Raw genomic sequence first — 25,056 nt, forward strand, 5'->3', positions numbered from 1 at the left:
GGAGGGTCTCAGAACTTCAAGCACTCTCTATTAGGCCGCCTTATTTGGTATTCCACAGTGACAGGGTTTCTCTATGGACCCAACCCTTAATTTGTCCGTAAGGTCTCTTCACAGGCTAATATTAACCAGTCCGTTGAACTACCTGTATTTTTCCCAAATTTTTCTGGTAAGGCAAAATACAAATTTCATCAGCTTGACGTTCATAGACAGCTACGATTCTGTTTTCATAGAGCCAAGAGTTTCAGAAGGTCAGACCAATTGTTTATTTCCTTTTCAGACTCAAGAAAGGGTTTACCAGTCTCAAAACCTATCTTATCACACTGGATTTCAAGCTGCATTTCATTCATTTATACTTATAGTGGCAAAGATCTCCCTTTTAAGGTGAAAGCCCACTCTACCAGATCTGTTTCTACATCGGTGGCTTTCCAAGCCAAAATTCCTATGGATAACATTTGTGCAGCAGCAACATGGGCTATCCCTCATACATTCATAACTCATTACAAGTTGGAAATGGCTTCCAGGAACAGATCTTCCTTTGGTTCCGCAGTACTCAGAAGTATTTTCCCGTGAGCCACCCAAGATAAAGGTGCAAGGGACGCTGTCCCAAGTGTAAGAATGAAGGTGAGATTGGACTACAGAACATAAAGAAGTTATGTACTCACCATAACTTTCCATGTTTGTAGTCCATCTCGCCCTTCATTCTTACTATCCCACCCTCCTGCCCCCTCCTTTGAAGACCTAGGGGAATGTAAACAATTACTTTCTTTCTACGTTTGAGACCTTTCTCCATGGTTTGTTCTTTCCTCTATAATTCTACTTCTAGCAGAAAACAAGATCTGGGATATGTCAGCAGTGCATGATGGGATACCTCCTTGCCACAAGCCAACCAGAAGACTTTGAGCTAAAGAACTGCCGAGTCAGAGCTGAGGATCGGCTCTGAAACCAAGTGTAAGAATGAAGGGTGAGATGGACTACAAACATGGAACATTATGATGAGTACATAACTTCTTTTTCTAGATGATTGTCACTGCTCATGTGACATCTCTATCTCATATGCAAAAAATAAGAATATGGGGTTGTGGATGGATGGATGGATGGATACACATGTTGACTAGCAGAGTATGTGTTGAAGAGTTGTATTTTAATGGAAAGATGTATTTTAATTTCTGCCTTTTTTACTAAAGGCCTTCACTCTTTGCTAAAATTAAGAAGAAAATAGATTGATTGTCTGACCCTGATAAGTAACATAGGCTTTTGTCCATGCTGTTCTCTGTATCGTCTTGATAAGGCAGATGTGTAGCGGTTATTGAGCCTGGTTTATGACATGGCAATTGTGACTTGGGTACAGAAGACATTTCAGGATTGTTTTTGCATTGCTTTTCATAAATATTTATGGGAACCACAAGTGTTTGCAAGAAATTTAATCTGACATTTACCTTTTAGATATTTATTTTCTTGAGCCTCCCTTCTGGCTTACATGGTTTAGTTGTAACTGCATTGCTGCCTCTGCTATCTTTGTCTTGGAACTTTTTTTTTGTCACTAGTAGAACATTACCCTGACCTTTTCTGTAATTTAAACAGTTAAAATATCACTTCAGACTAGCAGGGAAATGGTAAAACATCAATCCAACATGAATCAGGAACACACGATCATAGAATCAATGGGAGTAGCAGGGTTTCAGTGGTAATAGAAGCCTAACTATGGGAGTGAATATAGTAAATCCATTATTTATTAGGGAAGCCCACCTGAAAAAAAGGAAATGTGAGGAAACCACCAGAAGGGCACAATCACTGTATATTTGCTGTTTTCAGCTTCAGAAGAGTGGTGCATACACACTTATTTATGGTCATATTAAGAAATTAGTTTCAATGCTTTTATGCTGGTAAGAAGCAACCAAAAGGTCTGCAACAATGTTAGGGTCACAGGAAACAAACATACACTAAATAGAAGATGATTTCCAGAGCTATGGAACAAGACCTCAAAAGGAAAAACTACATAATCAGGAGCTGCATTGCTCATAACAGTAGGGATGATGTGGAAACTTTTGCTTAAAATGTAACAGTGGTGCTTTACCTGACTGCAAAAAGGCTAGTAATTTGGTATGCAACATGATTAAAAAAAAAAAAAAAAAAAGCTGAAATTGAGCTAGAGCTAGCTAGGTAATGTTGGAAGGGATTTGACTGTTCAGGTATGTATACAAGAGGAAAAGCAGGTTAGTGATCTTGCAAAACTGCAAGACAGTGGCTAGCCATATAATGCATTTTAAAAACATATGTCTTTTCCTGGGTGGACATTGGCAAATTATACAGAAATAACACTAGACAGTCTACCAAGGAAAAATCTTTACTGAAGGTTGAGTGTTTTCATCCACCAAAGGTAAACAGACTTTGTCAAAACTATTAAACAATTGGAACATTATTGTATGCATTCTTAAAAACAGTCACATGACCCCAACAGCCAATAAAGAGAACTCTTATAATTGCCTGGGTCAGTGGATGCTCCACCTTTGTGTAGAAGGATGACAGTGGCTGTCCAACATTCGGCTGGGATAAAGCCAGTGCAAAGGTTTTGGTTGAATAAGGTGCCTGATGGAGATGAGAGCTCATGCCTGAGTTCATGTAGGATACAGCCAGGGATGTTATCGGGTCACAGGGAGACACTATTTTTTTACCTTTGAGAGGGCAATGAAGACATGCTCCCTGGTAATGAGGGAAGGGGGGCAGGTGCTAGGGATGTCCTGGTTTACTGATTGGGGGACAGGGGGAGTGAAGTTTTCATTGAACCTGTCTGCCAACAGGTTGGCTATATCTATGGTGTTTGTATATGTGGTGTTATTGACCTTCAGTTCAAAGCAGATTTGGGTGTCATCTTTGAGATTGCAGATGTATGTGAAGAAGGCCTTGTGATTGTCCTTAGTGGATGTGGCCAATTTGGACTCAAGTTACCTTTAGAGGATTTCATCAGTGACCTTATTTGCTTGTTCATACAAAGGAGAGATTGCTTTCAGCTTGGCACCTGCTCCTTCTTGGTCCTGGACAGCAATTGTTTTCCTTTTATTATTGAGTTTGTTTATTGCTGCTGTCCACCAGACAGGTTTACTCTTCCTTGAGGAAATTATTTGGTCCTGTTAGGTATTGCTGAGTCCATACAGCTATGTAGGTGCCCATATAGTTTTTGGTGTAGGCCTGGACATTATTGCTAGTTCCAGCTGAAGGGACAGTGTCTGTGAAGCTGCTTATACCTGCTCTGAGGAGATTGTGGTCAGCTATGAAAACGTTTTTTTTTGTTTGACCCTGACAGGGGGAGGGGGGGGGGTCAGGGGAGATGGTGACGTCAAAAGTGATTGCTTTCTGGTCGGATCTAACCAAGAAGGATGACACTGTAGGGGTGCTATAGTGACTACTTATATTGGTTAGGACCAGGTCCAGGATATTTTCACTTCCCATAGGGGTGTCCACCAGCTGATCCAATGCATTGGCGAAGTTGAGGAATCTCTGGGTGTTCTTTAGGCTAGAACAGGTCTTCCACTCTATGGTTGGGTAGTTAGCTACCCAGGAGAAGGGTAGAGGGTTGAATCTTGATGGAATCAAGTAAGTCCAGATAGGTGGCCTCCTGAGTCATAGTTGGGGGTCTGTAGCTATCTATGATTTGAATTGGTGTTTTGTCAACAGTTAACTGCACTTGGAGTGTCTCCTGTGCATCATACCATTTGACCAGCCTGGAGGTGTGTATGTCTTTGATAAATATTGAAGCTCCACCTCCTTTGGCTTTGTAGTCCTACATTTGGGGTCTGAAAGTGTAGTAGAATGAGTAACCTGATAAGTCTGGGGTGCTCTCTGCAGCTTTGAACCAGGTTTCGGTGACTGCACAAATGTCAGCATCCTCCAGGGCAAGGAATTCTTGCAATGAGTGCAGTTTCATGCTAAGACTCCTAGAGTTTAGCAGCATGATATTTAAATTTTGTTTAGAAGGATTTTACATGTTGGTAATTTTGTACTCATGACTTTACATAAAAAGGCACTATGGGGAGGCAAGAGCCTTTGCCAGAAGCCTGAATCCCAGGGGAGACAGGTGAAGGCCATCTATGGCAAACCATTGTGGTCTGTCAGTCATGTCTTCCCAGGCTGTCATGTACTGGATCCCCTTGGAATGACACCAGAAACTAAGCCAATTGTCACTCATTTTCTGTTTGTATTGAGGCATCATTCTGGGTGATGGTAGGATGCTTCTTAAGGCTAGGGACATACCTGCCTGGGGCACACATTCAGCGAGCTCAGTCATGTCTCTCTTCATATAGTCCAGAGAAGTACATCTCAAGTCATTCACACCAACATGGACTATGACAGAGTCATAACAGTAACTGTTGTTAAGAGACTTGATTGCGTGCATGATATGGCGAATTCTACCACCTGACAAGCAGCTTACCGTAACTTTCTCCTTGTCTAGCCTGGTGAGGGCCACATCTGTGTGACTCACGATAGACTCTCCTATGACTAGGAGATTGGGTTTGTGGCCAGGCCTTAGAGGCTGAGAGACACAGCCTTGTGTACTATGTGTGATGCTTGGTGCTCTGGGTCATGATGTGTGTGTGTGTTTTTGCTTTGGGTTCTCTTTTGTTTAGGTATGTTTTTGTTGAGAACCTCCCTATGTGTAGGAGTGTGTTGTACAGGTGTGATGTTCGTAGTGTTTGTGCAGACAGCCTTCTCAGTGCCATGTGTATTGGCTTGTGACCGAGACAGCAAGGATTCTAGGTTCTTATTGTAATTGCATCTTTCAGATATTGTGTTCCTAGGTGGTAGTAGTAGAAGGTTGTCTGTGTACATAAGGCAGTTGCAACACTGTCTCAGGATGCGCATATCAACCAGACTAGCAGGAGAAACCATAGGAAATTGTCCGTCCATGGTTGTTAGAATTTATGGAAGCGCGGTCAAAGATAAAGTGGGTACTATCTGAGGAGAGTACCTATAGGTGTGAGTAGGGCTGGATAAACTCAATACAGTAGCAGGTGAGGGACTCACTTACACAGGAGTGCTGGTAAGGGGAAAAATGCAACTGAGATACCTCACAAAGGGTTAAAACTGCTCAGTGGCGGTGTGCAATGGGCAAACAAGCACAAACCTGTGCAAATGCAGGGTTTAAATACCACAAAAATGAAAGTAAAATACAAACACTGGAATTGACCAATCAGCCTTTATTTCTGAGCTCTTAGTTCAACACCCTATGCCAGACCAGTTCCAACCAGTTCACTTACTCCCACTAAATGAAGGCAGGCCCCAGCCAACACAAGATGGCGTAGCAGGAAACATAGAAATCACACAAACTGATCTGGATACAGCAAAACCTGTAAACAGAGTATGCAAAAGATATTTAAATTCTGTTTAGGTCAGTTTACACAGGCGAAGATATACACACTTAAATATAACAGTAACAAACCAGAGCAAATTGATTTAAACAAATTAACCATTTAACCAATAAAAAATCTCAAAACTGAGCCCTGTTTCAGCAACCTTTAATCAGACAAATTCTAACTGCGCACTCCTTTCACTAGAGTGCAGGGGAACCCTCTCCAAGAAAAGATGGCCTAGATTAGTGCTCAAGTTATACAGACAGCTAGATTCTGCAGGTCTGAATCTAGTTTATGCTACAGCAAACAAGACGCACCAATTTCAGAAAGAAACAGTTGAAATAAGTAGGCACAATAAGCCTTCAACCAGCAATTCCCAGCTCAGAAGGGCAGATTCTACCCTCTCCTCCCACAAGAGTATAGACCACAAACCTTCTTAGTGTAAAGTAACTGGCCTGAAGCCCAAGTGCTTAAACCAGAATGAAGACACTTTTAGAATAACAGACACTAAGCCCTCAACCAGCAGTTCCCAACTTAGAAAGATGTAAGCTGCCTGTCCTGCCACAAGAGTGTAGACTACAAACCTTAATGTGAAACAACTGGCCTGAAGCCCAAGTGCTTAAACCAAATGGCTTGTAATAACAGTTACAATTTAATCAGGCAACTAACAAGCAGTAATAAATGCAGCAGTATAAATGCAATTGAATACTTTTTAAGAATAAGCAGCAAAAGCAAAATAAGGTAATAAAGCAGGAAGAAACACAAATGCATTAAAAGCAGATGAATAAAGTGCAGTATTTTTTTTTTTTAGGTTAAGTGGGAAGGGATGAAACAAGATAATTCAAAGTTAAGAAACTAAGGGGGTGAGCCTTCTCAAATGATATCTCTCTACTCAGTAGAATGAGTGGGAGGAGTGTCCACAATGAGATTTATAGTAGGGGCAGGCAACTCAAAAGCCACTAAATTTAGGAACACAACGAGGACTGCATGGGTGGTAAGGGGAAAATGGAACCAGAAATGAGCAATATTCAGAGCAATGCAGACCACACAAACACTTCAGCCAAATACAGATATTTATAAATAAAAAAGCAATAATTAATTAATCTTGATTAATTTAAATAACAGTTCTAAAAAATTCAATCTTAAAAAAACAAAAATCAGGAATCTTTCCTGAAAAAAAATCTTTGTATTTTTACCCCTTAAAGTGTGTAATGTAATATGAAGCAAATACATTAAAACCACCTTCATTTTAGTTGTAAAGACCGTATTCTTAAATTTGATGTTAAGGCTATGTAATTATTCTATTTGTATTTAATGTAAGCTGCCATTCCAGTTCTTTAACCTCTAAGAACTTTCTCTTCAAGAGCTCCTCCCTTTTTCTTGCAACTGTATATTGTAAAAAAATATATATATTTTTTAAATATTACATTGTTTCACATGAACATACTAATGTTCATAGATTCTACATTTCAAACTTCTCTCTGTTTTTCCTATATAGAAAGCTTCACAGGATAAACATTTTGCAAAATAAACAGTACATTTTGTGTTGCAGTTATATTTTCCTGGACAAGAAATGGCCCTGGGATAATTTAGTTCTATCAGATTTCTTCCATTGTAGTGTGAACAACTTCCACATTTTAACATTCTAGCATGTGAGTTAACGAGATGTATATGTTTTATTTTCTATAATTTTCTTAATATTTAAATTCTTCCTATAAACAACTGATGGTTTAGAGAAGGCAATATCACAATTCTTTTCTAAAACTTGTTTGATGTGTTAAGTATCCACGGAATATAGTGTAGTGAATGCAGTTTTGTTTTCCTTGGCTGTAATCTCAGTAGCTGATTCCACAGCTTCCAGGTCTAAAATAGGTTATATATCTGTTATTTCTACTCCTATCTCCCCTTTAATCTGCAGGGCTGGGGCTTAGGGTAACCTCTGTCCAGCAACAACATATTAATTAAAAAATCAACTTCCACCAAACAATCAGTGCCTGTTGAAATTAGTTACAACAGTCTCGCCCTCTGTCCTTTTGCTAGGCTACCTTTATGATGAAATTGGCAGGTTGAGAAAAGCAAGTAGGCATTAGAAAAATAGGTTTTCTGTAAACTATCAGGCAGCCCACCAGAATGTGGAATATTGTGCCAGATGAAAAGACAATTGAAATAGCAGAGTAATGTGACACCAGGTAGCTGGTGTATCATTACCTAGACTCAAAATTTGTGAAGCACAAGGTCTTGGTGAGTTACCACTCATGGAGAGCTATGGATTTTCTGGCCCTGTACAAGACAGTCATGTACTTGTACAGCTACATGACATATCAGTTAAGGCATAGATAGTAGCATTAAGTTGGAAATGAGAAGTGCTGTTAATTTTTCACAAAGAAAGATACCATTCAGTACCAAACAGATACATGTAATAAACCTGTCCTGTGTCAGATAATGGAGACATTGATACAAATTGTACTTTCTGACCTTAGAGCAGAATGGCCTCAGTGTTACGCACCAACACATTTATGTACTGCAGATCATGCCATTCCTAGATGACATTACAAAAGTAATATGTCTGTCCAGAAATAGTTTCCTTAGATTTCCGAAGAGTGTGATGTTGTACAGCTTGTTGAGTTGTTGCAGAAGAGAAGAATGGTGTGTGGAGATGATTGCTGGATATAATGAAGGATTGGTTATAATGAAGAGACCAAATTGTCATGATGAAGGGAGCATGGGCTGAAACCAGAGGGGTGACTAAGGAACATTGGAGACTGATGACATCAAATCAAGGGGGCTACAGGAAATAACTGATTGGATAGGAGGTAATTGCAATCGGGAGTAGCTATATTATGGCAGAATAAAGTTTTGTTTTTGTTTCTGTTTCCAGTTTTATATAAATAACAGTCCATGCACTGTAGCACATGCTAAATAGTCTTTCAGTAGTAGTCTTTCTCTTCAGGATACATGGCAGAACTGCTTTGAGAAAGTGTTCATTTCAGTCATATGAGGTCTTTATAGCCACTTTGAATGATTGTGTATAACTCAAATGTTTGACTGATCAAGGTAAAAAAAATTGTGGCTTCAGTAATATATTTCACCTTGTTTCATACAAATGCAAACTAGCCCTGGTAAGCCAGATTGATGATTATTTAACTGTGGATAAATGCATGTAAAGTTCAAGCACTCTCACCAACAAACTGCCTCAGTACCCACCAGTTATAGCCACTTTATTGACTGTGTACATCTCAGATGCCTGATTGTAATCAAATTAAAAAGTAAAGACCACAGTAATATTTCATCTCATTTTATTCCAACACACACTAGCCCTGCAAGACTATATAACTGAGTGCAAGTGTAATCAAATGACAGCATAATTGTCACTTTAATCTATAAACTGTTTAAGTACTCATTAAAATGGCTTTGTACACCTCATATTCTGTGATGAAAATAATAATGGCCGCAGTAATGTGTTTTGTTTTACTGGAACACTCTATACTTATCAAAACCACATTAACAACTATTTATCTGTTATGTAATGACACAAAGGTAAGACAGTATCATCCAAAAAATGCCTCCTTGTCTACTAGTTGTAGTTGCTTTGATTTTATATACTTCTTGTATCTAAGTGAGATCAAATTAATGAATATATGGCCAGAATAATGTACTTCATCTCATTGCTCAGAAGCATACAGTGCAACCTTTTGTGTATATGAATGTGAGCATGCAGACTGTACCCCAAGATTCCCATCCTACTGGTTGGTTGGCACTAGAACTGTAGGACATTGCAGACTAGTAGAGAGATATTTAATTCTCCAGTACTCCCAATATGTTGCATCTGAGTTGTCTCCCATCCACAAGTCTCTGTTGTGTTCTTTTCGCTTTTGTTTCAGGCAGCAGTCACATGATGTAATGACCCAATGAGAAAGCCTGCTTGCAACCCACCCAGCGTAGCATTGTTTCTGCCACTTCCAAAGTTGTAGGAAGACCTGTAATAATCTTATTCTGTGTTGGGGAACAGGCCTACACATAAGTACTGAGCTGTTTTAAATAATAGCCTAGCAAAGTAACCCAACTTTTTTACTTACAGAAATCATAACTCCCAAAATAAGAAAGTTCACCTTGTTAATAAAAACATGAAAAATGATGTAAAACAGTTTTGCAGCAATTTCATTAAATGATGGCTTGACCCTCAGCAGATCAGCATCAATAGACTCTCCTGCTTTTAGACTAAGAATAGATCACCCTTAAGAGAAAAAGCATGTTGACAGTTCCTGAAGCCTTTTTGAATAGTTCAAGCTTTGCAGTCCTGTAATTTTTCTACATAAGGAAGCACTAGATTTTTTTTTCAGTTTTTTGAATTGGCTTGTTCGAAGAATACAAAATGTTGTGGTTTATTCAACGGTGGGTCAGTTTAGTGAGGTATAAAGTGGCACAGATATCTCCCTAGCATGAGTAGATGGGCTGATTAGAGTTAGATGGGCTACAGAATGTGTTTTCTTAACTTTAATAGATAAACAGTGGTCAGTTGAAATAGTTTATCGTTGTTCATCGATCTGTAATGGTGGTATCAGTTTTTTATGGTTTGACCATTTATTTTTTATTATAATTTTTTTGTCCTTTTGCCAAAGCTGGTGATGCAACATTACTGACATTAAAGGTGGTCATTATTGCTACAACAGATGTGTATGTTTTGTAGACCCTGTTGGGAAACTTCAGTAACTTTACTGAGGCATTATCTTACCCAGTTTGCAGTTATTACACAATTTTCGTTTTTCTGTCTGAAAAATAGACTTTATCTCAGTGTTGTTAGCTTATTTTGACATGGTAGCAGTAAAATCAGGACAGAAAAAATATTACTTAATTATGGCAGTTCATGGATGGTTGACCTAATTAGAGGAGAGCTTAAGTTGCTTTTTATGAAAAAAAAAATGATTCGGAAATAAAAATGTCAAGTTACAAAATTAGTTTTGCAGACGTTAACTATACAGACACAGGCATAGCCTGTCTATGGTGGATATCTTTAGAAGTAGCTGGCTTTAATATTGAAGTACAAGTTATATATTTCCATATAAGTGATTTTACTGGCCAAGTCATTCTAGAAATGATATTTTCTTAAGCTACTCTACTTAAAGAGACCTGAATGATTATAGCTGCTGTTCTGAGTTGCCCAGAATTTAGTCCTCCTTTGTTCTTAGACCATAGTGAATATGTATTAAGAGTCTTTTGATATCTTTTAGTACATGAAATATTAGCACTGCTGAACACAAAACCAATATAAGTGCTGGGAGAGAGGAGGAGATGGTTGTAGAGAGAGAGAGAGACTAGGAGACAAGTTAGCATCCCATGATTCACAGTTAACTTTTTTGATTTAGGTTACAATTGCATTCTCTACATAGTCTACTAGACTTAATTTTTTATGAAAAATACCAGGGCTAAAAATGCCAATAGAACAACTCCTCGTGTGTTTTCTTAAATCCACTTTGCCTTGATGGGTTTTCATAATAACGTCGGTCATATGAATAAAGCTGATCATTGCAAAACAAAGCTGAGTTAGAGTGTTAACTTATGTGAGTTACCTTATGGTCTTTGACTAATTTATTACAGTAATATTTCTTCCTTCAGAAAAGCTGAGTTGAGGGCATAACCTTTTTGCAAACTAGCAGAGACGACTAAAATGTATTGCTTCATCTCCAGTGAGTGTCATTTAGATGAGCTGTGCTTTGTTTATATGATGCACCTGAAATGGTAATACTAGCCTAAAGCATATTTCTTTGTTTTCAGGACCCTTCGTCTTGATCATTCAGTTAAAGCTGTCTACAAAGCCACTGGTTGTTCAGATAACACCAATAATCATGTGATTTACCTCGAGCATGTCATTGTGCGTATAACTGTTACTCACACACGTCGTGGAGACCTTGCAATATATTTAACTTCCCCTTCCGGGACAAAGTCTCAGCTACTGGCTAACAGGTATTTATGTTCAGTAAGAAAAGCAAAACCTTAATGATGCTCTTCTGTGTAAACTATAAAGTGATTTCTTTTTTTAACTGGAACTGTGTTTTGTTTTTGGTTCTTAGAAGCTGCCAGCATTGTAGATGTACACAATTTGTGTATGCCATGTTTCAACAGCTTTTATAAATAGCACTTTCTGCATTCAGGTTTTGTGATAAATTATATTCATACCTGATTAGAGGAAAAGCATTTCTTTTTCTTTTTGTAATGGTAACAGTTGGACACTTATTGTCTGCTGCTGATTTCCATCCATGCTCCATTTAGTCCATCTCTTGCACTTCTTCCTATCCAAGACACCCTTCTGTGTATGAGAAACTGGGAGGTTCTGATGGAACTGTAATGTCACCCCTGTTTGTTCCTTTTCTCCCTCTCAAGGTAGAGCACTGTCTTGCATTTTAGGGTCCCTAAGACTTGCCATTTTCCCCATAAAAGAGGTTGAGAGCCACTGCGCTAGCATCATACACTCCGCTATAGACAGGCATTTTGGATATGAGGAAGGGAATCCTTAGCTGGGCAGACTGAAGCTAATGACTTGGCCATCACCACCCTTTGGTGTAAGCTTACTCACAGGGAGTGGTTAGATAAATTAGCTGTTTTTCAGTGTTACAGTTTTCCATTTATTTGATAGAATGTCCCTATCTTTTCCTAATATTTTTCAGTTCTTGTAAGTTTTTTTTTTTGCCAGATAGGGTGTGTGTTGGTCAGACACTGTTTTTTTTTCCTACTATCAACGTGCTTTTTACTGGCCCAATTTTCACATAATGTGCCTGGTTTTGCCTTATATTATTGGTGTACTACTATTAAAATTTTCCTTGCAAACTTTCTTTTATTCTGAAAGTACATCCTAATGCAAAACATATTCACCAATTTCTAAGTACAGCTTAGCCAAATTGTTACAGAAGAAAAGAAAATGGACTGCATTGTGATTAAAAAAATGTCAGTAAAAAAATGTCAGTAATAGACAGTCACCTTCTGTTACTAGCAGAGAAGCAATGTAAAATGGTGGTAATACACAAAATGCATTTGTTTTTTTGCCCTACATATGTATATGTGAGCAGTTATTTTGGAAGATTCCTTTTCAGTCTGATTTACAATTGCAGAACTATTGTAGGATATGGAGCTTTAGATTAACAATGTAGCTGCAAACTTGACTGCAAGGATAATAAAAGTAAGATAGTCTACTCACATTACTACGGGTGTAGAGCATTAAAATTTGGTCAAGTGATGTCAAGATTGAGGAATCAATAGAATTTTAAGCATTTGGCAAGAATGTATTGAACATATTGGTTGTGTAACCCTACAAAGCTATGAGAGAATCACAGTATTCAAAGTAATGATGCAGAGGCCTGATGCATGTTATCCGGTCACACTGCCATGTATTATAATTTCAGCAAGTGCATTATATTGTTGTTCTTACCTTGCCTGTTTAACTAAGTTATTTAGATGCAAACCAAAGGGTAAAAAGAACACACAAAAAAAATTCTGTAAAAACTGCAAGAAAAAAACAGCCAAGTTGCAGTTTTCACTGTGTGATACCTTAAACCTCCTGTACAGGATGCCCTTGGGATATATGCATATGATTCCTTAAGGATGTCAAGTGTTTCAGCTACATGGTTTCTGAATGTCCATGACTTTTTTTTACTTTGTAAGTATTTATGTTTACTTTCAGGCCAACAAAACCAAACCCCACTAGCTGTGGGCATGCATGTTTCGGCCTTTTTATTGACCTTGTTAGCACAACATAAATGAATAGTTTGGCTATACTTTAGAAACACACACAAAAGATTCCAGCTGCTAGGAGGATCACAGTAAAAACATAGTGAACTACAATAGTGTAGTCATTCCTTTAATCAGTGTAACTTCCATCGGATAAAATCCCAGATTGAATTTCCCTGTTAAATTTTAGCAGGGGACCAATCAAAATTCATTATTAATTAAAAAGATATTGCATTAAAAGTCATGACTACATTTGATAAACAGACTGAATAGAACATGTATAGAACTGTTAAAAGATAATATGGGCGTACAGAAGTTGTTTGTACATAAAATGTAATTATAATTTAATAAACATATATTCCTAAAAAATCTTGAAGAAACTTAAAATCCTTAAATGTCCTTAAAAATCTGCAAGTGGTGAGTTGATAATCTAACCATATAATTTTTACATCAGTTACTGTTGCCACAGTGATAACCTGCTCTAAATTCTATCTGCTTTAAGAGCCAACAAACTACTAATTGAAATTCTATCATTTATTCCCGTTGTTTGCATTGTGTTCAGTAAAACCTGCCTGCCAGTATGTTTCCCTGCACTCGAGAAATGAAGACCCCCCCCCCCTTTCATTTCTTGTAACCTTTTCCAAGACACAAACTACAAACTTTTTAAAACTGGTGCACTTGACAGTATGTCTGTAAAGGGCACTGGAACTGTCCTTTTGCCTTATCACATAGACATACTGGTGTATCTTTTTTTCTGATTGAATTCTCAGTCTTTCTAACCTTATTGTAGTTTCCAATAGTCATATTTGTGGTCTCATAAATATACCTACACTTATTACAAGCACCACAGTTTTTTTTTATTCTTCCATGGCAATCCTTGTTGGAATCTTTATTCTGTTCAAAAATGTTTTTAATGTTTCTGCATCTCCTGAAGACTATCCTAGGGATTTGACCCAATTTCTCCATCAGTCCAAAAGCCTCAAACATACCTTTCCATTTTGTTTTTTCTATTGTGTGTCTTAATAGGGGAATACTGGTCGAAGGTTAGAATGCATTTGGTTTGCCCGCTAACATCTTTCTTACTGATGTTGAACTGGCACTCAGGGTGCCTTAATAAAAGCTTTAGAAACACAGGGTTTTTGAACACAGCTGGTGCACACAAAGATTAAGGTGCCTGTAGAATATCCACCAAGTACAGTTGCAACCACTGGAAAAGAAAGTAACTCCACTCCAAAGTATAGAAAGACAACAACATTTTAAAAGTAGTCATCCTTTCTCCCAAAAAAGTCTAGTTAAAAGCATACCTCTCAACCGTACTGAATCCCTCAGTATTTACCGGTTTTGAGGTCCAAATAATGGGATAATGGGGATGCCACGAATTCCCGAGTGGCCCCCTTAATTCCTTTGAAGGAATTCCTGAGTGGCCCCCTTAATTCCTTTGAAGGGCATGAGCGATGATGTTAGCTTCATGAGGGAAACTGCCAGCCTGTTGGAATAGGCCTCTTCCGGCTCGCACTGTTTGTTTATTTATTTATTTTTTGGAAATGGGTTAAGTGTTGAACTTTGTTCATATTGGATTCGTAGCAGTATACTAGTTGGGCTGGGACTCGCACTGCACACAGCACAGCATATAGCAAGTGCAGAGTGGAGGAACAGGACAGGTGTATGTCTCAAACTTTCAATTTTAATGTGTTCTTCGGGATTATCACATGTAAAACTCAGAATACCATACGTCTGCATTTAATTTGCATGCTATTCACTAAAGTACTGCTGAAAGGGAATTACATTTATCATAGCATTTTTTTTTTCAGATAAAAGCCTCAGCTGTGTCAGCTTGCTATGACAGTGTCCACCTGTGTGAATTCAATAGCTTCTCTGTGTTCAGTGCGAAACTGTCCTTCAGTCCCTGCTAAGCTATTTGCAGCTTAGTTTATATGAACAAGATGTTACACACATTCCATTATGAAGCATAAAACCACTTGTATAGGGAAAGTACTTTTTCTATTCAGGGAAGTGCTTGGACACATATAGGCGGGACTATAATTGTTTTTTTTTTTTTTTTTTTTTTTTTGGCTGTTTAAAAGTTGTTTAACCATCATGGATGTACTGCAGAAACTAGAAGGAAGATCAACACTGTAGCTTACAAGTACAGGCTGCTTATTCATCCTTGTTCAGAAAAAAACGGATCAGCTCTTCACAGTATGTTAGAATGGATTTGGAAATAAAAAGCACACTGTGTAAGATTCCAGTGCAATAAACTGTACAAATGATGTATGCAAGTGTTTGGGTTGAATGCTCCATATAGAATAGTGTGTGTCAGAATGAAATAGCAGTTGAGTAACATTTTTGGATTAGGAGAAATTATATGAATACGGTGTGGTATGTGTGTAATAGCACTTCTAGAAAAATTACACTGTGCAGAATGCACAGAGACAAGCAGAGCACACAAGGGCAGCCACGTGATCCTAAGCACGTGTGCAATGGTACACCAGCCTGCCCTTACTGTAAGCATCATGGGGTCCTGATGGAGAGGTGAAAAGTCAGCAAGCAAAGGAGCGTAGTTGTGCTGAAATTGAATTCATCCTCAAGTCTTGGTGAGTACCTTTGCGAGGTGCACCCTGTGTTTCACAAAATCTCACCAAGGTGACACTGATGTATAGACTCTATTTATATAGCATATATCATGGACAGAAGCAAATCAAAAATAAAAAAAGATAGCTGGGTGCATAAGACCCAGGATAAAAAAGCGCTCAATCCTGGTAGGTGCACTGGTGCCAGGACTGGAAAAATGACAGTGTAGAATCCTCAAAATACAGAAACAATCCTACAATGGGGCCAGGCCAGGCTCAGGGGGAGGATGGCCCCCCCTGTTGTAGAAGAAAGTAGTAGTCCACAAAAATGGCAAAAATTGATTGGCCAAAGAAGAGCCATAAAGACAGAGTGGACAATTGAGGATAATAAAGAAATTGTGTATTGTTACTATTATGTAAAAAGCCCAGAATTTCCAGACACAAGATGTACAAAACGATTAAAAGAGAAATTTGAGGAAAGAAAAATACTTCCGCAGGAAAAACTTTCACAAGCTTCAAATAAAAATTTGCTTTCATTAATACAACAGATTTTTGAAAAACAGTATATAGATCAAGAAACTTTGATCTCTTTGGAAAAAGAAGCCTCTGAGGAAGTGAAAAAATTTAAACAACAAAACCTAGAGATATTTGAAAAATATAAAAAAGAAATATGTTCATGGGAAAGAGAGATTTGATATGGTGCAATGTTTATGCAAAGAAGAAAGCCAAGTCAACTAATATACAAAAGGCAGTTTCAAAGATATTTGAAGAAAGATACAGGCAAAGACATCCAGGTATGGAAAATTTCACAATAAAAAGACTAAACGCACATAGATTTAATGTAGAAAAGATGATTAGTAAAGTAGAAGTTGAAGTTATGGAGTGCCTGCAAAGTGAAGGATTTAATGCAGAAGGTCTAAAACAGACTACATCACAGTATGATGGAGCGAGTCCCCAGAATAAGGAAAAGCAAGAAGGTCAGGAGACGTGAAGAAGAAATATGGAGAGGGGAAAGGAAAAGAGATTTAATATGGTGCAATATTTATGCAAAGGAGAAAGCTAAAATAACTAATACAAAAAGGGCAGCACCAAAGATATTTGAAGAAAAATATAGGAATCTGGATATGGAAAACTTTACAATACAAAAAATAAGAAGACTAAGAGGAAAAATAGAAAAAGAGATTAGTAATGAAGAAGTCAGTGAAATAGAAATTGAGGTAATGGAACAGCTGCAAAGAGAAGGATTCAGTGTAGAAAATCAAATGCAGAAAGCACCACAACAGGATAGAACAATGGATATCCAAATTAAGGGGAAACCAGTGGCACAGGAAGCAACAGGTCAGGTGCCATATCAAGATATTTTGGAGCCTTCCACAGGAAACCAGTATAAAAGTTCACTTGAAGTTAGACAGGAAGGAAAAGAACAGGAAACTGTGGAAACTCTGCAGCCAGTTTTCAGGAGTGATAGGCCAGTGAGTTTCCATATGACAAAACAACAGATGACACAGGATGAAATTGAAGAGAATGTGCCACATGAAGATGTTATAGAACTTTCTATAAAATGCCTGCAGGAAATGGAAAACAAGGGATGTACCCTCAGTATGGAAGAAAAGGAGTTGAGAAGAGTTTCTTGATTTAATAGACAAAGACAGATATATCAAGATCAATGAGAGAAAGACTGCAGAAGGTTAATAAAACCCCAAAAGTCAGAAGCTTGAATAGAGAAAACTATAAAGCAGCTAAGACAAGAAGTATCATTGTTAGAAGATTATTGAAGAGGGAACAGATCAACAAAAATATTAAGAAAGATAAACGTGATAAAAGCAATGTGCAGTATTAGAACAGACCAGCATCTATTATGCACTATTGGAGATAAACTAAAAATTTCAAAACAGGCGGAAAGACTCGGAAAATACGAAGATAAATATAAGGGAAAAGCACAAAATAAGCAATTTACTGATGACCCAAAAAAGTTTTATAGAGAATTGGGAAACAAGGTAAAAGGAATTGATAGACTGCTGAAAAAAGAGGAAGTAGATACATTTTGGAGAAGTATCTATGAAGATCCTGTGGAACATAACAAAGATGCTAAATGGATAGAAGTAGTAAAAGAAAGAATAAGAAGTTTAAAGGTTCATGATATGAAATGGGATGAAATAACAGCCAGAGCGATTGAAACAAGTTGAGAAAAGCCTCTAATTGGAAAATCCCAGGCTCAGATCCAGTACCTAACTTTTAGCTTAAAGTATTAACTTCTTTGCATGAGGATCTCGCCATGAGTAAGAACTATTTATATGTACACCCTGAACAGACACCGCACTGCTTAACAACAGGAAAAACAATGCTGTTACTTAAGAGTGAACCTGCAAGCTACCCTAGAAATTATAGACCAATAACTTGTCTTCCGACGATGTATAAACAGAGTTTATAGTCATTTAGAAGAAAACTCAATTATGACAGTAGAACAAAAGTAATTAAAAGATTTTGGAAGGTTAAAGCATGTATGCAAAATAAAAACGGAGATGTTCAACTAAGATAGCTTTTAACTTCGAAGATGTTATCAATTGAAATGCTTGGTAGATCAACAACTATTGGCATGTAGCTGAAAGTAAGCTTTGGATGATTTACTGGTAGTGAGTAGCAGATAATTCAAGTTTGCAGATTAACCTAGCTGAAATATAAAGCTGCTTTGGAACTTTGGCAAAGTTGAACACGTTTAACACAGACAGTGTTTGGCATGTACGCATCATTTGGTGTATAAGTTTATTATTTTATATTACATTTTGCTGGAATGACACTCCACGATATCTGGAGCTTGAATAACAAATTTAGCAACAGTGGATCTGCATGGATATAATTTGCACAGACCAAGAGATAACATGACACAATCCTGAAAGTAAACTGTCACGTTTGTGTACCAACTTGGGGCACAGGTACATTCCAGTAACTAATATCTGAAACTCACCTTCCTGGAAGAATAAGAACAGTAACCTGAATAAGGAAACTACCCTCCAGCTCCCTGAAAGGCTCGTGTTTTTTAAGACAGTGAAAGTATGTGATGTTCTAGATATTAGACCATTGTATCACTAATTTCAGCTCTAAGAACCCCTGTTAAGCTAGGCAAGTTCCCCAATTAGGATAGCCAGCAGCCTACCACCCCCCCAACTTTCCTGTCCTGATCTTTTTATCAAATGCTCGTAAACAGCCAATACTCTCTACTTTTCAAAGTAACCTAAATCCCTCTCTCTCATAGCCTGCTACCCTTGTACAGGAACTTTTCAGTCACATTCACCTACTGCCCACTAGGTGGCGCTTTACCACTCCCAGCCTGTACCTTACCCCATTACAATTATTTCTCTATTAGACCCCACTACCCTGTTTCTTTTTCTTTTTTCAATTCCTCTCTTCATAGACATTCTTCTTATACACCTCCCACCCTTTTCCTTCAACTTACTTTCTATACTCTACCTCTCTGTCAGGTAGATCTTCCTTATTCTAGCCTGTTAACTTACCTCTACTTCTTCTTCACTTTCTACATCTCTTGCTCAGTTCTCTCACTCCACTGATTGTCTTCCTTAGCAGTTCACTCTTTTGTCTCCATTCGCCCTGCGGGCTCACTCCGCTCCCCTACCCTGCCCCCAATTCTCACCCACCCCCAGGGGTCCTACATTTATACCAATTGTAGACACACCCCTTTCCAGTCCATTCCAATCAGATTCCTAACATCCCAAACTAACCAACCCTCTTTGTTAAAACTATACCCACTAAATTATCTAAGCTACCTCCGCCCCTATCGTTAACACTTCACCCACTAAATTACAGACCCACCTTCTCCCTACCTTCCCACAGTACTGCTACCCTACACCACACCTTCAAACTATATCTCAACTCTCTGCAAACCTCCATTCAAACCAAGATGCCTATACCAACCATCCATCCACAACTGAAAATACTTATCTCCCTTTTACTTTTATCTTCTCTAGTAACTACTTACATCCTAACCTCCTATGAACACCCCCTGAAGTCTTCTCTTTCACTTCCCTCAAAATACACCTCTACACCTACACCATCTTTATCTCCAGCCTTCTCACACCCAACCTCACAACCCACCTACCTACTAGCCAAATACCATAGACTAGTACACTTCAAATTAAAGAAACTTAAATTCAAGAAAACATTTGACGCCCATTATAAACTTCCCCAACAAAGACATTTCACACTCCTCCACTTTCTACTAGATGGAGATATTCACCCCAATCCAGGCCCACATCATAATAAAACCAATACACAACAAATACAAACCAAACCTTTATCTCTCTCATTGTCTAAATCCTCCAATTCACTCTCCATTGCCCATCTCAATGTACGTAGTATTTGTAATAAAATTAGTCAACTCCATGCCCTACTAGAAACCCATCAATTTGATATTTTATGCCTAACTGAAACTTGGCTGAAGCCTTCAGTTAAAGACATTGAAATAGACTCGATCGCACTGCCAAAAAGGGAGGAGGGGTAGCAATTCTGTATAAAACAAAACTCCAAATTATTACTTTAGACCTGACTCTTACCCAAGACAATAATGCTGAAGTAATTAGCTCTAAACTTCTAGTCAATACGACTAAATCCATAAACCTCATTTGTGCATATCTCCCTCCTGGAAATAATATCAACACCCTTGAACATATCCTTAACCAACTCTCTACCAAACTCCCTCAAGAAACACTAGTCTTAGGAGACTTTAACATAGATTGGCATTCCTGTAACAGTACTAACCCCATTTCCCATATCGACCTTTATGGCTTTAAACAACTCATTAATAGTCCCACCAGAACCAATAAAACAAACAATACGGAAACCACCTTAGACTGGATTCTTACTAATACTCCCTTACAAACCTGCCAATCAGGCACCCTTCCTGATGACCTTAGTGATCACTCTCTAACCTATATCATTAGATACAAAACTAACCTAACCTTACCTACCACTTTCAAAACCCTATGTACTAAAAAACATTTTAACCCTGCTCAGTTTCAAGCTGAATTTTCACAATGTAATTGGGCCCCACTAAAATATCTCCCACTGAATGAAGCAGTGGAATAATTCAATTCATCATTCCTATCTATCCTAGATCACCATGCCCCAAGTCGTACCATCAGAACCAAAACTAAAACAGCGCCCTGGCTAACCAAGAATACTAAGCAAAAAATCATTCTCAGAAATAAATCTTGGGATAAATGGCGATCTACTAAAAACCAAACTGACCACCAAAACTTTAGGGAGCTTAGAAACAGTACAAAAAAAGCCATTCTGACAGATAAAAAGAACTATTACTTTCAATTACAGAAAACCACCAAAAAGGAACCTAAAACATTTTGGAACAGTATTAATAATCTTCTAACCCCAGGCTAGGCTATCACACCCAACCCTCATGATTCTGACCCTGACAATCCCACACAAATAGCCAATGACTTCAATTCTTTCTTCACCAATACCATACAAACTCTTGCAAACCACCTATCTCCTGACACTTCTAAACTTCTCTCACCTACTTTAAAAACCACTCTTCCTCCACTTCACCTACAACCTGTATCTACCTCCTATATTCAATCTTTAATCCAAAAACTTAAACCTACCTCCCCATCTGCAGACAAGCTTCTTGCAGAATTCCTGCAAATAGGAGCAAAAGCCACTGCTTACCCAATTTCTTTCCTAATAAATATATCTATAAAGGAAGGTATTTTCCCTTCTATCTGGAAGATATCCCACATCATTCCCTTACACAAAGGAGGCAAGTCTACTGACTTCTCTAACTTTCGTCCCATAGCACTCCTATCTCCCTTAGCCAAAATTATGGAAAAATGTATCCATAAACAACTACTTAACCGCCTCCTCCATAATAAACTACTTGCTAATACTCAACATGGATTTAGACCTTCCCACAGTACTACCACGGCATTACTCTCCTTTACCAACACTATCAACTATAACCGTAACAGTAATAAACTTACATCTTCTCTATTCATAGACCTATCAAAAGCCTTTGACATGGTTAATGATAAACTCCTTCTGCACATACTAAAATCTCTTGCACTACATCCCTTTTCCTTAACTTGGTTTACTTCTTATCTTGAAAACCATCATAAGGCAGTTCTCTGGAAAAGTTCACTATCTTCTCTCCTTCCTAACTCTTTAGGAGTACCTCAAGGGTCTATCCTAGGCCCACTTCTATTTTCTGTCTTTATCAATGACCTCCAATCAGCTATCCCTAGCACTACCTGCATACAATATGCAGATGATTCCACTATAATTTGCACTGCTTCCTCTCAAACTGAACTTCAGTCTCTTACTCAAAATGCCTTTTCCACTGTTGAACAGTGGTTCTCTGACCGCTGTCTACTCCATAACCCTAAGAAAACCAAATTATTACTATTGTCACCTACCCGTAAATCTACTTCTCTAAGCTTCTCTATTACTTCCTCTGATAACACTCAAATTTCTCCTGATTCTTCAACAAAACTCTAGGTGTTACTGTTGACAATAATCTTAACTATGATTGTCACATCAACAACACAATAAAAGTAGTTAATAAAAAGATTGGATCCCTGTACAGAATCAAACCCTTCCTTACACCTGAAGCCCAGACCACCTTAGCCCAATCTCACCTTATCTCTACTCTTCTATATGCTTCCCCTATTTTCACTAATCTCTCTAAAAGTAAGCTTAAGAAACTTGCTACATCTTACCATAATATTGCTCGATTTGCCACAGGATCCCAGTTTAGAACTCACCACTGTCTAAACTTAAAGCAACTAGGCTGGCTTGAACTTCCAAATAAGCTCAGTTATCAACAGCTCTTAATAGCTCACAAAATTCTATATCAACCATCTAAAACACCAATACTCAGTAATCTCTTGACTCCCTACAACAACCTGAAACAACTACGTTCTTCAGACAAACTACTAGTTAATAGTACCAAACCCATTAATTCTGCAGGTAATTGCCTTTTTTTCCAACTCAGCTGGCAAAATATGGAACAACCTCCCATCAAATATCTCCTCTTTGGCTACTCTTCCACTCTTTAAAAAACAACTGGAAATCCATCTTAATAAATACTGGCTTTGCTCCTGTACCAACCCTGACTAACCTTCCTTCTTCCTTTCCTCTACCACAATACTTCCTTCTCTGCTACGGTATCCTGACTGACTTCCTCTGACATCATATCTTTGTAGATATAACTGATCTCATATATATTGTATAAAAAAACAATTTTTTTTATGTTGTCTACCTTATTTTCAAGACAATGTATGATTCTCTCTATGTTTTGATACTATTATATTTCCATACTGAAAGTATTTAATAATTTCCTTGAATTTTTTCTTGTTATGGATATTTTTTTTTTACTCCTAGATGTATATTACTTGTACTGAAATCTTCTTATCTTTTATGCTTAATGCTTTTGTTTGTTGTGTATTTGTATTCTCTAATCTTGTTTTAACCAATGGAGCTTTTCTCCCCGGGCCTCCACTGAAAATGGACATATATCCAGCTGGACTAGCCCGGTCAACAAATGTAAAATAAAAATAAATAAATAATAAATAAAGTCATATGGAACAAAGGATCATTTGTTGTATAAATAAAGTTATAGTGGAGAACTGTAAAAAAGAGAAGAATCTAAGTATGGCATAGCTTGACTATAAAAAAGCATTTGATAGTATCCCACATTCATGGATAAAAGAGTGCTTAAAATGTATAAGGTGCATCCTACACTGATTGATTACATTACAGTAACCATGAAACAGTGGCCGACCACTTTGCAATTAAGCCATGATAAAGGACAGATTATTATCCCAGGGATAAAATTCCAAAGGGGGATATTCCAGGGTGACTCCCTGTCACTGTTGCTATTTTGCCTTGCCAATAATCCATTAAGCTGTTTACTTAACAGCTTAGGTCATGGCTATAATTTGGCTTCTAGAAAACAACAAAGTCTAATGACTTCTCATCTCTTTGTCGATGATTTAAAATTGTATAGCTCATCAGATGAGGAACGGAAAGCATAGCTGCATGTTGTCAAAACTTTTTCAGATGATATGTCGTTTGGTCTTGATAAATGTGCAAAAGCAACCTTTAAAAAAGAAAATTGCAGCACCAGGAAACATCAGTTTGGGACACAAATGTGATATAAAAGAACTTGAGCAAGAGGGGGAGTGTATAAATACTTGTGAATTGATGAAGGATCAGCAATAAAATATGAACAAATGCGAATAAAGCTTAGTAAGGAGTACTTTAGAAGACTTAAATTAATCTTGAAAACAGCATTGACACCTAGGAACAAGATCCAAGCTATAAATCAAGTTGCTCTTCCTGTACTAACTTATAGTTTTGGAGTGATTGACTGGCCCCAAAAAGTGTTGGATAGACTGGATATTCAAACAAGAAGGATGCTTCATGCTCACCAAATGATTTATAAAAATTACTGTATACCAAGATTATATATTCCCTGTTCTGAAGGAGGGATGGGCCTCCTTGAAATTGATTACATATATAGATCTGCAATCGTGGGACTCAACACATATCTACTGACCTCACAAGATCCAAATGTGGTGAAAGTTTTGAAACATGAGGAGAATAAATCTAAGATGACATCTGTGCTTAATTTAGCAGAAGCATATCGACGTCAAGCAGGAATGGAAATCAAACCAAAAGTGGATAAAAAACAGACAGCAACTGAATGTGCTAAAAAACAAAACAAAGAATATAAGCTGAAGGACCAGATGAGAAGGCAAGAAATGTGGAAAACACATAAATATAGTTGCAAGTATAGAAAACTTCTGGAAGAGCCTCATGTTGATCAAGAATGAATGCAGGAATGGTTAAGGAGAGGTGAATTTACATCAAGAAATGAAAGGTTAATATTGGCAGCCCAAGATAGTGGGCTACGTACATTCTGGTTTACTATGTCCATTGAACATGTGGGAGAAATAGACATATGTAGGTTTTGTGGAACCGAATTGGAAACAGTCACACCCCTTATTGCTGGTTGCGACTCTAATGGCAGAGGGACTGTATACTGAAAGGCATAATAATGTGGCGAGGGACTGTATACTGAAAGGCATAATAATGTGGAGAGATTGTTACAATGGAGATTGTGCAAACATTATGGTATCGAAGTGGCTGAAAAACACTGGAAACATGAGCCACAGAGAAATATAGAAAATGATGATGGAATCACCCAATAACAACAGTCCAAAAGATTGATGCTAGAAAAATGGATATTGTGGTCCAAGAAAAGAAGACAAAAGTAGGATTGATCATTGAAATTGCCACACCTAGTAACTACAGTGTCTTGCGTACAGAGAGACACAAAGTCATAAAATACCTCGATCTGCAGGCAGAAACGAGAGCCATGTGGAAGAAAGATA

General features: G+C 37.8%; 1 protein-coding gene across 2 annotated transcripts in view; it reads left to right on the forward strand.

The window, feature by feature from the left end:
• The window catches only part of LOC122793112 (proprotein convertase subtilisin/kexin type 5-like), a 3,326,953-nt gene that overhangs the window by 2,377,096 nt on the left and 924,801 nt on the right, over positions 1 to 25,056 (forward strand). For both annotated transcript variants that reach the window (XM_044060853.1, XM_044060852.1), the window contains one exon: positions 11,118 to 11,306. In XM_044060853.1, the coding sequence (XP_043916788.1) occupies positions 11,118 to 11,306 (189 nt within the window). The remainder of the gene's footprint in view (positions 1 to 11,117; positions 11,307 to 25,056) is intronic.

This window comes from Protopterus annectens, chromosome 2.part0, assembly GCF_019279795.1.
Source record: "Protopterus annectens isolate FY-2018-M chromosome 2.part0, PAN1.0, whole genome shotgun sequence".
Lineage (NCBI taxonomy): Eukaryota > Metazoa > Chordata > Ceratodontiformes > Protopteridae > Protopterus > Protopterus annectens.